The following is a 14,013-nucleotide window of genomic DNA, read 5'->3' on the forward strand; positions in this document are numbered from 1 at the left end:
TTGAGCGCCCACTATTTTCCAAGTTATGCAACGTAGAAATGGACAACATACAGACTTGGTGTCTAGAAGCTCATCCTGGAGTGAGGGAGAAGTGAATGTTTGCTATAAAGCAAGCCATGATGACCCCTAAAGTACCTGATAGCTACGGCATTTATACTTTACAAAGCTCTCATTCGAATGCAAATAACTCCATGTGATTAGTATGTAAAACACTATGGCTCCCACTTTTTGGATGAGGAAATAACCTTGGAGTTTGGAGAAATGGTGATTAAGCCATATGCCCCTTCTCACAGTAAGAGCAAGGGAAAGAAAACAGACCATGCTTTTTGTTTGTAATGTCAAATTTGATGCATGTGCTAGACAAGTAGTAGTATCTCCATTTTACAGATGTAAAAACTGAGTCCTGGGAGGGTTACTTGTACAAGGTCGCGTAGCAAGTTCAGAGCTGAGAGTGTACCAGAATGAGCCCTGGTGCTCCGTTCAATTGTTCCTTCACCAGCACCACAGTTCAGTGTCTGAGACCACAACAGCTCCAGGGGTGTCAGTATGGCAAGGGGACGGGGAACCAACAATAGCCTTGTGTTTCAGATTGAAATCCAGATTGTTGACCACCATACCTGCCAGGAGGCCTATGCTCCGCTGAAGAAGAACGTGACCAAGGACATGATCTGTGCTGGGGAGAAGGAAGGTAGGTCAAGCTGACACAAAACATGGGCACCAGCACCCAGCAGCGAAGGAGAGATTCTGTTGCATTCAAGAGAAAAGTGCTAAGGAATTTTCATCCTTGAACCAGCACTTTCTAAAATTATTTTGAGCTCTGAGGCTCAGAGCCCAGGTTTGGGTCACACGGTCTGCTGCGCCCCCTAGTGCCAAATTCTCTAAAGTACGAGTCAGACATGGGGAGAAGGATGCCTCCTCTGGATTTGGGCTGGCAAAGGGAGCACCTTAACTTTCAGCTGCATCTCCTTTACATCCAGGGGGGAAGGACGCCTGTGCGGGTGACTCTGGAGGCCCCATGGTGACTCTGAATAGAGAGACAGGCCAATGGTACCTGGTGGGCACGGTGTCCTGGGGCGAGGACTGTGGAAAGAAGGACCGCTACGGAGTGTATTCCGACATCTACCACAACAAGGACTGGATCCAGAGGGTCACCAGGGTGAGCAACTGAGTTCAGTTCTCAGCCAGCCCCACCTCCTGTGGTCAGTCAGCAGCAGAAGATAGTGATCTAATGCATGCAGCCATTTCTCCCTGGTCCCTCGCCCTTCACCCACTCAGCCCACCTGTTAAAGAGCAAGAGTGGGAGCATGTTTCCTCCTTTCCCTCTCTTTAAAGAGGCAAAGTAGCAGAGTGGGCAGAACTCAAGGCCAAATCCAGGCTCAGTCATGCACAAGCTCAGGAATGCTAGACAGCTGATTTAGCCTCTGACTCTGTTTCTTCATCCGTAAGATGCAAGTGACACACCTTACCTACCTCACAAAAGTCTGATGAGAAAGAAATTAATTAATATATACATAGCACTTAACCCAGTGCATAGCCTAAATGAAGTGTCCAATAGATGTGACTTAGATCAATTGTCTACAGGCAAATGAAGTTGCTTGCAAGCCCCTGGCTGGGGCTCCAGCCTGATTAGTGACAGGCTGCCCCTCCCCCTCCCCCACACCTTGACCATCTCCCTGAGCTGCCCTCTCTAATGTTCTGTGCTTCTTTGCCACATGCAGCTCTCCCAATCCCAACTGCCCCCCACCCATTAAGAGGTAAAAAAGACAATGTAGTCCTGTGGCACGCCCCACAGTAAGGCAGTTATGTACTTGAGCTAGGTACCAAATTTTGAAAGTGACAGAGAAGCAAGGGCCAAGAGAGAGACTGGGGAGGGTGGACTGGGAAGTCAGATGTCTGGTGCTAGAACCAGCTCGGTCCCCCTCCCAGCTCATCCTGGGTCCTTATGCAAGTCCTTTCCCCTCATCTCAGAGGACCCTCCCAGCTCTGACAACCCACGACCCCATGAAATCCTGTTTTCCCTGATGAGATGACTTAAAGCCAAAGTAACCCAAAGGCCAAAATTCATTAACTTCCAAAGAACTTAGATGGAAACAAAATGCTGCTGCTGCCCACGACACCCTGCCTCCCAAAGACAGCCCAGGCAAGAGCAGACAAGGGATCTTTCCTTATTCCTGAGAAGAGCACCTGCTCTGGTCCCTGGACTCCTTTCCTTCCCTAGAACTGGACTGCGGCTGGTGAGCGCTGGCAGGGCCCCTGCGCTCTCTGTCCACAGATCCACACATGGCCCCAGGCAGCCATTCCCCCACTTCTCCCCCTGTGCATCACCCTGAGCCTCCTAGCTTTGCAAGGTCATGAATATTCCCAAGTAGTACTCCTCCCTCATCCAAGAACTGCTTCCTCACCCAGCGAGCTTGGAGAGACCTCCTCAACTCCAGAGCTCCAAGATACAAGCTTTCCAGGGATCCGAAGCCCCAAGTCCCTGTCTTCCATTCTGTCAGAATGTCTCTTGATGGGGAATTTGAGCTCTTGACCTGCACTGCAGCTGCTATGGTCATTCTGGGTCTCTTGCTGAACGAGGAAGACAACAGGGAGTGAGCAAGTAGAAGGCATTAAGCCCTCAGCTGAACGTGCAGGACAGGGATGCAGAATCTGCCTCTGCTCTAAGCAAGTCCTTCTACTTCTGTGTGCCCTGCTTTTCCTTCTGTAAAGGGAAGATCACAAGGGGGCCCAGCTTCATCAGATACTAATCAGCAAGCTGGATCTCTGCATAAAATGCCAAGGAATAACTGTGACACCAAGCTTTGAAATCATCCCAAGGCATTTCAAGACACTGTACCTTTCCCAATTCAGACTGTGCTGTCTGCTGCAGGGGTAGTGGGATGAGAGGACTGTGAGTCATGCCTTCCAGGAGCTCCTCCTGAGAGACGTGACACAGAGATAAGTAAATGCAGTGTACAGGAATGTACCCACGAAGTGCTAAGTTTAGAAGAGGCACGGAGGTCGAAGAAAAGCCATTCTGCTATGGAGGTACTGGGGAAGGAAATGCCAGAAAAGCTTCCAGGAGGAGATGGCTTTGAGGAGGGCAGGCATCTCAATGGGTAAGACAGAGGGAGGCCTTCCAGATGGAGGAAATATTTACATGAGTAAACATTTACTCACGCTTGCCTCAGTTACCAAAGCTTCTCCCATGAAATGGCACATCCAGCAGACCAGTGTCCTGTGATGAGAACCAATATCTAAAAGAGCCTTTATCCTTAGAGTCAGAGTACTAAACAGGACATAGCCTGTGGACTTATGTGAAGACACTGATTTCTGACTGGACCCAGTTTATCCTGTTTATTCCGAATGCAACCTCATTCTTATTCAGAGAAAAATGTGGAAATAGGCAGTGGAACCTGGGCTTCCCCTTGACCTATAAGCATTTACTAAATGTGCAGGTCCTGCACTGCTGCTAATGTCCAGCAAACCCACACATCTTACAGAGTCACAGCAGTAGAGAACAGGCGTGTCAGAGCCATCCGAGCTCTACGACCTCATCCCTGAGCCTTTCTGATGAGAAACTCACTACCTCCAAATGCAGCCCATTCCAACTTTAAAATATGTTGCTCTTAAAAAGGTCTCTCTTTGGGCATAGTGGTGCACACCTCTAATCACAGTGACTTGGGAGGCTGAGGCAGGGATATCACAAGTTCAAAACTAGCCTCTGAAACTTAGCGAAGCCCTAAGAAACTTATCGAGACCCTGCTCAAAATAAAAAATTAAAAGAGCTGGGGATGTGGTTCAGTGGTAAAGCACCCCTGGGTTCAACCCTGGTACCAAAACAAAAACAAAAACTAAAAAGGTCTCTCTTCCATGCAACCAAAATCCACCTCCCTAGAATATAGTTTGGATAACTGAAGCTGTGATTTCATACCATGAATGCTGTTATTAGCACTAGTGATCGCCCCTGGATTTCATTAGCAACAGAAGCTGCTGTTCTTATGGGAAACTACACATTTGCTCCAATAAACATCTGTATTGAGTCAAAAATCTCTGTTTGGCTTGTATGTTTTTTCATGCACTGATGATTCTAGTGAGTTGTTTTCATGTTTCAAAATTTTGCTCTATTTGATTAGGATCACTGTTCCATGAAAAGATCGAGAGAGAGAGAGACAGAGACAGAGAGACAGAGAGACTATGATGGGAAAGTCATGTCATAGACACAAAAGCCTATCTTAGGTTTTTTGGGTACATTCTTTTTAAATACACTGTGCTATTGTTCCTGTCAATTATTAGAATATCCCATAATGCCAATGTTTCAGTACCCAAATTTCATTTTTTGAATGCCACCCACAAACTCTGATTAGGAAAAAAGAAAGTTTTTCAGGTCATGTATTCAATGTTTGATCCAGAAAATGTGTCACCATGTCTAGATTGACCTGCTCTAGGTTAGAGTACATACTTTGCTGCTGCCATGAGCTAATCTCACTCATAGCATGAAGCAAAGAAATGGCAGCACTAAGAGAGAGGCGGCACTTCCAATAAGAGACAAGTCAGGGAGGGAAATCTAAATCACCCATGTGGCAGAGACACAGCCAGTCTTGGTCTGGAATGGGTATTGAAATCAAGAGTCTTAGGGTGACTAGTGAAAGGTAGGTTGACTCCCTTATCCATTTAATCTTTCCATCTATAAACTTGCAGGAAAACCTTTGCCCTCCCCTGAGATTGTTCAATCAGGTGAATTCACAGACAGGAAACAATACTTTTTGAGAAACTATAAACTTAGCTAAAACATAAACATATTCTATAGGAAATAATAATCACTAACATTTTTTGAGCATTTACTATCTTGTCAAGACTTCACTAAGCTCTTACACACTTTCTATAATTTAACCCTGACAACAACCTCTGATGAAAGCACTATTATTATCCCCATTCTACTGCTGAGCAAACTGAAGCAAAATTAAGTTAAAAATGTGGCCCAACCTAGAAGCAATGACATCTTAGCAGCAATGAGTACACATAATGCTCATATCTTGGTTTCTGTTCTCCAGTAAAAGTAACAAGGGACCCTCGAAGAAATGGGTGACTCTAGGACAGGAGCAGAAAATATTCAAGATGAACATGGAGTATCTTACAGTGCCCAAAATTTTAAAAGTGCTCAAAGATCTCCTCAACGGCAGGTTATGTCAAATGGACACAGGAACCAGTGGAAAGATTCCCAAAAGCCGAAGCTGAAACAAACTCAAGCGACAAAACAAATGAATTAGTGTTGCGTAACAACCCAAAGTATCAACTGAATACAAATACAAATCAATAAATTGTAAGACTAGACAAGTTTCCCATGGAGAAGAATGGCAAATAATTCATGTACATACCCTTGAGGAGATGGAGCAGAAGTGCCCATCCCTCAAGTGCTGACAGCACAGAGTGGCCTCCTTCCAAAGTGTCCAGTATGGAAAGGAGGAAAGCAGTAACTCTACAGAGGAGAAATATAATGTGATACGCCAGCATGGGTTCATTTTGACAGATGTGGCATACTAATGTAAGAAGTTAATAATAGGTAAAACTGGTATAGAGTGAACAGAATCTTCAGTAGCATTTTCACTACTTTTTATAAATCTAAAACTCTTCCAAATATCAAAGTGTCTTTACAAAAAACATGACCCAAGATCTCTGAACTAGGAGACAAAGGAAACCAAATTCAAAGCCAGTTTCTGATAAACTCTGGAACCCAAGTCCTGAATGCCTTCACCAGTATTTTTCAGACATGGACACACTCACCTGGGAAGTTTAAGGAAGTACCCATGACTAGGCCCCTCCCTATAGAGCTTGAGATATAAGGGTTCTCATGGAAGGCCAGAGCATTGGGGTTTCTTTAAAAAAGATTCCAAGGTGATTTCTAATCTGCATCTTTTTGAGAGTCATGGTTCTAGGGTATCCTACCAGAAAGTGGCCTCAGAAGAAAGGTGGGAGTCTCTGGTTCCCAGGCTTGGGTCTTTGACTAACATAACTCATCTAGTAAGAGACAGGGATGGGATAGGTTTCCTGTTCTGGCCCATGATCCTGAACTTTTTGTGACTCTCAGTAGTAACGCCATTGCTAAGACATTTCTGGAAAGAACAGCATTATTTTACTTTTCGGTAATAAACTAAAGAAGGGAGAATGCATTCCAGGAACTGGGGACTATCATACAAGAAAACAGGGACATGGAAGGACCCTGGATATTTGAGGAAAACTGAGTAACATGGAATCCCGAGGGGAGACAGACAGGTTGGGGGAAAGAACATGATGTCATTTGAGGAGATCTGTAAGTGTGGTGGCAAGAAACGCCATGGATGCTCAGCTTGGTTTGGGGAATGGGGCAACACTGAAGGTTTTGGAATCAAGAAGAGTTGAGATCAGCTTTACCTTTCAAATGAGGCACTAACGTGGAGAGTGAACTTGGGGAAACACAAGATGGCTACGGAACATCTGGCAATAGACATAATGATTCTGAATAAGGGCAGGCCAATGCTCGGCAGGGAGAAGAATCTGCCCTGGGGATTCTGAGGACCTACAAATGGACCTGAAGAATCTGTTATGGATTCTCAACCTCTGTTAATACTTCAGAATGAATTTGTTAAAGAGGGGAAATGGGGAAAGTTCCCAACCCCCAAAGAAATCATGGTTTTCTAAATCCCTGATCTTTCTGTGACCTGCTGGCATCTGTGCTTGTCTCCTGAAAGGAAGATGGGGTGCTCCGAACCTGAGAGAAGGAGACAAACGGGGCCTTTGCAATGCTTTCCAGCATCTGGTATGCATTGGCCTGTTTTGTTTTTTTTTTTTTCCCCCAAAAAAAGATCAAGAAAATGTTATTTGGATGCAAAAACACAGACTCAATTCCCAGCATTGAGCTTCTGATCACAGGGAGAAAGAGCCAGAACAATTGCAACATCTAGGCAGATCACAAAGGCTTCAAGGGAGTCCCTGCTGAGGAGTGGGTATTAAGACAAAGCAGTATTACGACAAAGGGAAGGTGTGTCAGGCCTGGGCGGTGCCAGGGCATGCATGCTGAAAGATGAACAAATCAACATGGGCAGGAAATGTTTCCCCTACCAACATCTGCTAGCCCAGCGGGAGCTCTGCAAAGCAAGAGGTTGCTAAGGCATAAATGTGGGTAGTGTCCCCTAAAGGACCACATGGTAAGTGTGTGGTCCCAAGGGTAGCATTTTGGGGAGGTGGTTTCTACAGGAAGTAGGGCCAAATAGGAGGCCCTTGGATCACTGGGACCTTCCCTCAAGAGGAGATGGCGGTTCCGTCTATCCCCTCTATCTCTGTTGCCTGGCTCAAGATAGAGAGCTAAATCTGACATCTGTTCCCCACTGTTGCCATCCACTGCCCTTACAAGAACTGGGTCAATGCAGATCCATGCCCTTGAACCTCCAGAACAGTGAGACCACATAAACCTCTCCTTACTTCATAAGAAGCTTGTGTCAGGTATTTTGTACTAATGTGAAGCTGACTGCTACAGAGGTTAAAAACCCTAATCCATACCAACTGGCCAGCACCAACCAGAGAAAACTAGGGTCCTAAGGGTACAGTGTGGATGCAGTCTAGACCCAATGTCTCAGAAGATGCTGACATATTTTAAAAGTGAGAACTCTCATCTTCCCTTGGGCTAATTATCCTGTGACATTATTCAATCTTGTCAGTTTCCTGGGACCATGTGGCTTATTTAATTCATGACCATCAATGCCCACAGCAACCAACGCCTACCAGTGGGATGCAAGACAACAGAATCCTTCCTTTAAACAACTCTGACATCTCCCTTTGGTCTGAGTTTGTGTGTCCAATTCACAAATCCATGTTGGCAGCTGGGGCCTCCCACCAAGTCTTTTTATTTTAGTGCAATTTTAAATTATGAAATACTTCAAACACTTTAAAAAAAAAAAAAAAAAAACAGAGACAAAAATCCATGTCCTGCTCAGACTTGTTGAGAACAACACATCCCATACAAGGAACATCAGCAGGATTCCAACCCAAGAAATGATTGGTGCTGAGGGAGGACAGGTGCCTTGGGCCACTGAAAAGAGCTCTGAATCCTGAGGGTGAAGACCTGGGCTCCGGTTCCAGCTCCACTTCCAAGCCTCAGAAAGCTCAGTCAGATATGTTCTCTGCGCCTGGTTTCTCCCTTATCTTTTCAACCTCTCTGCATGGAGAGCCCCAAGGTTCAGTCCTCGGGCCTCTTTTCCATTTGCTCTCAGTCCTGGGACATTCTCACCTGGACTCACAGACATTTAACATCACCTAGATGCTGATGCTTCTATGTTCTCTTGACTGCCACCTGGGCGTATCTTGTGTTGTTGTCAAACAGAATGTCTGAAAAGCATCCAAAACTGAGCTCCTGATATTGTCCCCAAATATGTTCCTCACAGTCTTCTTAACCTCAGAAAGTAGCAACTCCATTCTTCCAGTTGCCTTGACCAAAAATCCTGGGGCCTCTTTCTCCTCTCCTTCGTTCATGCTGCACATCTGAGTTATCAGAACATCCTCTCCACTCTACCTGGAAAATACATCCAGACTCGACCACAGTTGCTACCACAAAGGTACAAAGCCACCACCTCGGAACAGGCCACTGTTGCCTCTTGCCTGAATTACTTCAGGAGTTTCCTAGCCAACCTTTCCTCTTCCAATTCTTGTCTCTTGACATCCTAGTAACACAGTGACAGTAAATTAGATAATACTACCTTCTGCTCAACTCCTATAATGGCTTCCTGTCTAGTTCAGGAAAAAAGTCAATGTCCTGTCAATGACCTAGGTCTATGACCTATGGTATACATGCTCTTATCCCCAATTTTAGTTCTACTATACTCTAGTCACGTTGGCTTCCTCCCAGTTGATCATTTCAGGCTGCTAATACCTCAGGGTCTTTGCACATCTTATTGCTCTTACTTAGTTCCTTCATTTTTTTTTTTTTTTTTTCAAATGTCACCTTCTTAGTGAAACACTCCCTGGCTACCCAATCTAAAATTGTAACTGTATCCTCTGCCCTTTCAATACCCCTTGCCTATTTTATTCTTCTCCTTAATACTTAGCATTACCTAATGTATCCACACATCTTACATTGTTTATTTTCTAGTTCCTCTGCTATCCACAAAGGCAGCAATTCAGTCTCTTTGCTCTCTGTAATATCCCCAGTGTCTGCTACATAATATGCCTTCAATAAACATTTGTTGATTGAATGAATCTTGAAAACAGGGATGTCTTATCACTTTTCCAAATATCACTATGACTCTATTAAGATAAGAGTGAAGAATTACTCGGCTTGTTTTAGAGATGACGGGATAAGACCAAGAATGAAATTTTATCAGTACCACCCAAAGTCCTTGTATAACACCACAACTTTTAGGGTAACTGCCTTTAAAAACTCAAGTATCTTTAAAGAAAGTGAGAGAGTAAGATTGATAAAAGTTTGCTTCTGGATAGCAAAGGAAAGGAATATGTTACAAACGTTCTAAATAGAAAGACAAACTTCAGCCAGGCCCAGTGGTGTATTCCTGTAATCCCAGCTACTCAGGAGCCTGAGGTAGGAGGATTGCAAGTTTGAGGCCAGCCTGGGCAACTTAGTGAGAACCTGTCTCAAAATAAAATTTAAAAGACAAAGCTCAGGATGTAGCCCAGAGGTAAAATGTTCCTAGGTTCAATCCCCAGTTCAAGGAGAGAAGGAGGAGGAGGAAGACAAGGGTCTCTAAACTAACCTAAGCTGACTAAAATCCTGGGCTAACAATTAGATGACTCATTGGAAGCATCAGTGTCAGAGTACCATCAGAAATGCCTAAGGACACTCCATTTATGTACAGTGAACCGAAATGTGTTTTGCTGTCGTGTATAACTAAATAGAATAACTAAGTAAAAACTAAAAAATGAAAGATAAAAAAAAAATTAGAAAAAAAGAAATGCCTAAGGACAGAAAAGGTTAAGCAGCAGTTCGTGAACAAAGTCAAAGAAAGCTGTCAGGGACCCTTCTGATTATCTTACCTTAACTTTTCCCAGATGAGGAGACTGGGACTTAGGGGAGAGGAAAGATTAAGTCACCTAAGACCAGCAGCCTAGAAGATGGCTAAGCCAGGACTGAAACACAGGCTACCTGTTATGGTTTGGATGTGAGATGTCCCCCAAAAGCTCACATGTGAGACAATGCAGGAAGGTTCACAGGAGAAATGATTGGGCTGTGAGAGTTTTAATCCAATCAGTGAATTAATCCCTGATAGGATTAATTGGAGTGGTGGGGTGTGACTGGAGGAGGTGGGAATTGGGGCATGGCTTTGGAGTACATATTTTGTATCTGGAGAGTGAAAACTATCTGTGCTTCCTGACCACCTGATGTAAGCTGTTTCCCTCCACCACCCTCTCCCACCATGATGTTCATCCTCACCATAAGCCCCAAGGAATGAAGCCACCTTCCATAGACTAAGACCTCTGAAACCGCAAGCCCTCCTTTCTTCCTTTACAGCTGTGCTGGCCGGGTCCTTTAGTCACAGCAGCGAAGTAGCTGACTAAAACACTGCCCGAATCCATTCACTCCCCACTCACCTTCAGAAGACCTTGTCACTCATGGTCATAAGACAGGCGGATTTCATTTCCTTCCTGCATGTGGCAGTACCCATGCATTGCCAGAAATGACTCCAGAGGAAATTCCTTAGCTAGGAGTCCTGCAGAGAACCAGAAAGAGACTTGGAAAAGAATTAAATTCCTTCTGGGGTATTCCAGCCAGTAAGAATGGAGCCCATAATTCACTGATGTTTTCTGTTTGAGGAAATTTTTAAAATAGCTATCTTTGAAGAATGTAGAGTGGCCACCATACTTCTGGAAAAACCAAGTCATGACTTTGAAATCATTTTAAGAGGAAGAAAAAGAAATGATTGCGCATGTATTAAAATAAACTGGTTCTAAACCTTGGGCTGGGAAATTTTTTTTTTTTTTCCTAAAGCATTTACCAACAAAATTTGACTGAAATCACAGAGGGGAAGAGTCTGTCAGGCCTCAAAAGGGAATCCACAAGTTAAAAGGGAAAGAGGAAGGAAGAAGAACATAAATGCTCAGTAAGCTTATTCTCTACAGCAGGCATTACCCAGACAGTAGTGTCCATTACTCATTCCATACAATGGCCCTCCAGGGCAGGAAATATTATCTCCATTTGATGAGGAGGTAAATGAGATTTAAGGAGCTCATTTGACTTGCTAAGGTAAGAGGGCTGGAAAGAGGTAAAACTGTAAGGCCCCCAAAAAGGAAACCCCAACTCTGTCCCATGGATGGATGGCAACCCCAATCAACTGCAGGAGGCGTCACTTGATGCAAACCGCAAGAGGTGTTTATTCCAGTGCGCTGGGACCCAACTTGTGACTCACGCAGGAGTCGAGGAGTCGAGTCCCGAGCAAAAAATCTTGTAGGTTTATAAAGGCAGAGACCACACATCGGGAGGGGTCGCACATGAAACGGAAAAGGGGAACAAAACTGCCGGGAAATTCCAAAAGGGGGTCTCGGTTTGCTGATAACATACAACATGTTTCACAATGTTTTACAACAGGGCGTAGATTCTGGTCAACAGTTTCTGGTAATCTTACATCATATATATCTTAACTGTATGAATACTATCTTGCTCCAATTACTCTTTTACTCTCTGTTTGGGGTTGTTTCCTGGAACAGCTTTAAGGGCTTTGTTCCCATCACTGGGAGGGAGACCTTAGGGAGTTGAGATAAGATAGACAGCTTAAAAAAATGTACATTCTTTCAAAACCAGCACCAAATGTCATGATTTTCTCTTACCCCATGCTGCACAATGCGGGTTGAATTCTTAATATCTCTTCAGTTCCTCACCTGTGAGATAAGGTCCTAGTCTCTAATTTGACTTACAGCCTTGATGATGTATGGACTCACTATATTGGGAATTTTCCTTATTTAGTAGACCTCTCAATTCTCAGTGTTCCTAATTCCAGGAAGAGTTCTGAATATTTGGGGGGAAACAATGGAGGCAGCACTTCTTGCTGACCCTATACTAAGAATTCCAGTCTTTAGAACCACAATTCAGTGCCTGTAGGTTTCTGTCTGGCGTGAATCTCAAGGCCAGTGTGCAGAGGGCTGGAATCCTGAAATGTCCCAGAGGAATTTATTTATACAACGAGTACATCTAACAAGTTCATCATGTGGCATGTGGCAATATGTGTAAAGTAAAAATTGTCCCAGACAAGACTTTGCAAAAAATAGGATCAAAGCCTGTGAACAAGCCAAAAATTCCCTTGTATGAGGGTCCATAAGGGAGACAAGTGAGACATCCTTCAATTGCAAACTTCTTCCCAGCAAAGCACAGGGAGTCTTGGGAAAGAGGTATGGACTAAAGCCAGTCAGGCGTGGGCTTCTTATTCTATACTATGTGGTGTGTTTTGGAAGAAGTCATTTCCACATTCTAGTTGCATTGTGTCATCCATGAAATAAAGTGATTGAGTCTCTAATCATTCTTCCATTTCTAACATCCCATGACTACAAATATTTGCTTCCCCTAAAAGGACTTTTGGAATCATCAAACCTAAGAGTTGGAAGCAGGGAAGGAGCTATGGAAGGAGAGGCAGAGGAAGTAACACAAGGTCTTAGCAGAAGCACAAATTCTATTATTGCATGAATGAAATGAAGAGGAAATAGTTTCGGCTGGCAACTGAAGAATCAGATGGAATGAGCCTGGCAAAGAGAAAAGAGGAACAGATGGAACAGCGTTTGGGAAGAAGCATTGTTATGGCCCTGGGTAAAGGCTGGCTTGTGGGAGGCAAGAACAGAGAGAGCGGTTAAATCCATTGTGGACTTGGAAGCTCCAGAAATATTCAAAAATAACCATAAAGTGTCTAAAACAACTTTATGGAAGCTCAGGAAAACAAAGGTCTATAGGGACCAAGTGGGTGTCAAATCAAGTGGGTTTCAAATTTGAAACAGGAAATTTCATGGTGTTTTGCTCACCCCAGACCCTCCCCCTCCTCAGTGAAGCACAGTCATGGTATGGAAGAGGCAGCGCCCAGTTCCCAGTTCCCTCCTTTGGAACAGAGGAAACAGAATAAACCTTATTTGCATGTTCTCACCTTTCTGGGGCTACTTGGTCTCTTGCCTGGGGTCCCATGCAGGAGCGACACTCTGGGAAACTATAGAAAGACTACAGACCCACAGACCACTGGGGCAAGATATTACAGGAGGAAAAGTTCACTATAACATCTGAGACCCAGGGAAGAAGAGGGGGTGAAACTCTAGGAAACGAAACTATTCAAAAGCAACTCTGCAAATGGGGAAATTTAAAAAGCCACAGGCCTAGGCAAAATGCATGCTCAGAAAAGACCCAAGAAGACTTTAGGCTTTTTCCTCTAGCATGACCAGCTAACTAGTGAGAAACTTTTCTGACACAAAGCCAGTCTACAAAGACTGGGAGATACAGGTTTTTGTGGTTGTTGTTGTTGTTGATGTTTTCATTTTTTTCTACAAATGCTCCATTTTTAACAAGTAGAATCACACACACACACACACACGCACAATTGAAAGTAGGGATTCAAACATAGTTGTACACCAATTTTCATAGCAGCATATTCACACTAGCCAAAAGTTAGAAACAACTTTATGCCCTTCGATAAATGAATGGATAAACCAAATCTGATATATACATACAATAGAATACTAATCAACCTTTGAAAGAAAGGAAATTCTTTGACAATGATGAAACTTGAAAATATTTTACTAAATTAAATAGGTCAAACACAGAAGGACAAATATTGTGACAAAAGAGATTGGTGGTTGCCTTGGGGCTGCCTCCAGAGAAAGGGGGAGGGGGAGTGTATCAGTCTGTTTTTTATAACACAATACTTGAGGCTGGATAACTTTATAAATATAAAAGGTTCATTTAGATCACAGTTCTAGAGGTTCAAAGGCCTGGTACTGGCATCATCTCGGCCCTGGTGAGAACCTCACAGCAGATGCAAGAGCACACGTGAGAGCAAGAGATCACATCACCAGACAGGAAGC

General features: G+C 43.9%; 1 protein-coding gene across 1 annotated transcript in view; it reads left to right on the plus strand.

Annotated features, from left to right (window-relative positions):
* Positions 1–4,029, plus strand: part of MASP1 (MBL associated serine protease 1) — a 67,801-nt gene extending 63,772 nt beyond the window's left edge. Inside the window, exons 15-16 of the mRNA XM_079101469.1 lie at positions 589–688; positions 978–4,029. Coding sequence (XP_078957595.1) covers positions 589–688; positions 978–1,168 — 291 coding nt within the window. The 3' untranslated portion in view covers positions 1,169–4,029. The remainder of the gene's footprint in view (positions 1–588; positions 689–977) is intronic.
* The last annotated feature ends 9,984 nt before the right edge of the window (positions 4,030–14,013 follow it).

Source organism: Sciurus vulgaris (genome assembly GCF_902686455.1).
Source record: "Sciurus vulgaris genome assembly, chromosome: 10".
NCBI classification, from domain to species: Eukaryota; Metazoa; Chordata; class Mammalia; order Rodentia; family Sciuridae; genus Sciurus; species Sciurus vulgaris.